The sequence below is a fragment of the Nannospalax galili genome, unplaced genomic scaffold, assembly GCF_000622305.1.
Source record: "Nannospalax galili isolate Female #2095 unplaced genomic scaffold, S.galili_v1.0 scaffold388, whole genome shotgun sequence".
Taxonomy (NCBI): domain Eukaryota; kingdom Metazoa; phylum Chordata; class Mammalia; order Rodentia; family Spalacidae; genus Nannospalax; species Nannospalax galili.
Window position 1 is genome coordinate 1,954,528 of NW_008360304.1, and position 3,689 is coordinate 1,958,216.

General features: G+C 39.8%; 1 protein-coding gene across 1 annotated transcript in view; it reads right to left on the reverse strand.

Moving 5' to 3' along the window:
* Rnf17 (ring finger protein 17) overlaps window positions 1–3,689 on the reverse strand; it is a 211,144-nt gene that overhangs the window by 28,787 nt on the left and 178,668 nt on the right. Inside the window, exons 27-28 of the mRNA XM_008824356.1 lie at window positions 2,563–2,682; window positions 1,806–1,886 (exon numbers count right to left, since the gene is read on the reverse strand). Of these exons, the coding sequence (XP_008822578.1) occupies window positions 1,806–1,886; window positions 2,563–2,682 (201 nt within the window). The remainder of the gene's footprint in view (window positions 1–1,805; window positions 1,887–2,562; window positions 2,683–3,689) is intronic.

Sequence of the window (3,689 nt, forward strand, 5' to 3'; positions counted from 1 at the left end):
GAATTTCAACAAATCTCTAAAATGGCAGGAGTCAGAAGAAAACATTCTCGAACCAGGAATCATAAAAATGGCTTTAAAACTTTGACTATAAAGTCCATTTATAATTATAATGCACTATGTCCATAACTGGAAAACTGATCACAGGGACGTTTCTCTCCATTTGCACTATTCCCACCTTTGTCTAAATTGAAGTCCTTAAAGAGGAAGGGGATAGTTTTTGAAATCTACTTGCTAGAAGAAAACATTCTCGAACCAGGAATCATAAAAATGGCTTTAAAACTTTGACTATAAAGTCCATTTATAATTATAATGCACTATGTCCATAACTGGAAAACTGATCACAGGGACGTTTCTCTCCATTTGCACTATTCCCACCTTTGTCTAAATTGAAGTCCTTAAAGAGGAAGGGGATAGTTTTTGAAATCTACTTGCTTGTGTTTCCTACTAACTAGTCATCTAAAGAAGAAGCTAGAAAGAAATAATAGTGTGGTAGCAAAGGTGAGGCCCTCACTATGGCAACTCTGCCATTCTAAACACAGCTGCTTCTACATGGAGCCCTTGGCACTTTCTCCTAGTAACAGCCTGTCCGGCCGCACTTTAAAGAATTTTTTAAAAAAAGAATTGATTCACCAGCCCTAGCTGTGGACCTATTAGCAAGTGATAGATACTGGGAGAAGCAGTCTGTTTTGTTTACTGGTGTCATTTTTTATTGAAATGTCACCTGACCACTTGGAGATTCTTTCCCAGATGCATTCTTTAATATCAGTGTTCTCTGCTTCCAAGCACTTAACTTCCTAATACACTGTAGGGTTAATTATGTTTTAATCTGTCCACAGAATAGAAGGTCCAAAGGTGGGCTTTTCTGACTGCTTTGTCCAGGCCTCAGCAGTATTTCTCAGTGTATCTAAGGCTAGAAAGTGCATGCCTGGGCAAGACATGGAGCTCAGGGTGCTAAGTGGCACAGAGCCTTCATGGTCTGCAAAACCAAGTGGTGTAAAAATTTGATTTCTACCTTACTTTGGTGATTTGTCAAGGAAATCTCTGAGCAACCAGGTAGGAACTCTTAGTACTAACCTAACCTGCTTCCTTCTTTAAGTGGACCCAGGGTGGCTCTCAAATACAGAAAATATTTGCCCACTCCAGTCCTCAAATGGCTGCAGATTAACCTTATTTCATTGTTCAGAAACCTCTACAGGGCCACTTCTACATCCTAGTCACCCCTTCTAGAAACCTATGCCCTTCTATCAGACTACCTCCTAAGGTGTCTCAGCACACCTTTGTGAGTTCCATTTCCTTGTCAGGACTCTGCCACCTTCAATTCTCCCCTCTCTAAATCCTGCTGTGCTCATCTTTTTTTTAACCAGTCTCTTGGCTCAAGTTGCTCTGCACTGTGGATTAAGGCTCATGTCTGGCTTCACTAATTGGAGAAGGTGTCTGCGGACAGGGATCTGCTTGGACTGTCTGTACTTTACTCAGTGCTGTATGACAGAAGACCCTTGGACACTGTGTCATTTATTTATAAACATCGTGACAAGGTGATCCTGACACAAATTCAAATAAAGGAACCATTAGTCACAAATCTCTCCATCACCTACTTTAATGCTTATGAAACTTCTCAGGAACTTGTTCAAAATTAGGCTTATTTAAAACAAACAGAATCAAAGTAGTAATTTCTTGTATGTTAACAAGTAATTTATAGTTACATGTGAACATGTAACATGGCTTGTCATAAAAACATCTCCCACATTCTGTTGATTAAACAGTTCACAATAGTCTGAATCAACTATGTTTTAAAGACAAATTACCATAGTGTGAATGTCCACCTCTCTCTTTGAAAGCAGCTCCTGAAGTAGTTCTACGGCATCTGGCTGCCAGACATTCCCAACCTGTGTGGGATGAATACACTTAGACTCCTTCACACTTTCATAATGTGAGAGAAAGAGTAAATTAAGGCACAGAGCAGTGACCATAAAGTGCAGAATGCCCAACAGTAGTACCAATATACACGAGAGTATCACAGTCATACAACAAAAATTAGCTTTAAAAAACACAAGTATACACATAAAAAAAATAATAAATAGGGGGTGGAGAGATGGCTCAGCAGTTAAGAGCACAGACTGCTCTCGCAGAGGACCCGGGTTCGATTCCCAGAACCCACATGGTGGTTATGAACCATCCTTAACTCCAGTTCCAGGGGAATCTGAAGCCCTCTTCTGACCGCTGCAGCACTACACAACATAGGTGCACTCGCATTCGTGCAGGCAATACACTCATACACATAAGACAATAAGTAAATTGTATTTAGGAGCTGGAGAGATGGCTTAGTGGTTAAGAGCACTGGCTGCTCTTGCAGAGGACCCAGATTCAGTTCTCAACACCCACATGGCAGCTAACAACTGTTCTTAACTCCAGTTCTAGGAGACCTGACACTCTCTTCTGTCTTCCTGGGGCACTGCATGACATGGGTGCACCTACATACATGTAGACAAAACACTCATACACATAAAATAAAAATAAGACAATATTTAAGATTAGCCATCCCACAAAGTATTATGTACTCACTGGTACAGTTTGATGGAGCTGACAAGGAATACAAAACTGGGGTGTATCAGGATATAGTAAAATAGGGTAAAGATGACACTGTGGAATCTTCTCAGTGAACCCATGATCTAAATATTGTACCTGAAAAAGGCCAAATAAAAATTATGTTTAAAATTATTACTGTAAGATAGATGATAAAGGGGATTTCCTAGTATTAATAAAATATTGGACTGGTAAAACAGCTCAGCGGGTAAAGGGTTTGCCTAGCAAGCCTGAAGACCCGAGTTCTGTCCCTGGAATGCAAGTAAAGGTAGAAGGAAAGAACTGGCTCCACAGTTATCCTCTGACTTCCACATGTATAATAAGCACTCCCCTACAGACATATCTCTCTCTTTCTCACACACACACACAAATAAATTTAAGAATAAATAAAACACTGAGTGTTGTGGTGTACATCTGTTATCCCAGCAGTTAGAGGCAGAAGGACTGCCTATAAGTTCAAGACCAGTCAGAGACACATAGTGAGTCCTAGGCGAGCCAAGTCTTACACAGCAACATGGTATCTCAAACAGCAAACAAATACACACAAAAACAAAGCAAAGCAAAACAAAACAAGCATAGGGGCACAAGCTATAATCTCAGGACTGGAGAGGCTGATCCAGGAAGGTTTATACTTTAAGGCCAGCTTGGGCTACACAGTGAGACCCTGTGTCAAAAAGATAAAAACAAAAACAAAGCAAGCAAACAAAAAACCCACCCACATCTGGTAAAGATAATTAAAATTAGATTTGAAAAATTTTCCTTAAAAAAGAACACTGTATTCCCTCCTCCCATAGAATATGAAACTTCACTGTTAAAAGAGGTTTTCTTACATATAACCTATAAATCAATTATTTCTTAAAAAGTTATTTTTAAAATTTAAGTATTAAGAGGCTGGTGAGATGGCTCAGCAGGTAAAACTGCTTGCAGAGCAAGCCTGACAACCTTAGTTTGATCCCTGGAATTTATATAAAGGTGGAAGGAGAGAACTGACTCTACAAAGCTTACTTCTGACCTTTACATGAATGTCATGATGTGCAAGCATTTATCTCCCCTCTCACAAAACTCTCTCTCTCTCTCTCTCTCTCTCTCTCTCTCTCTCTCTCTCT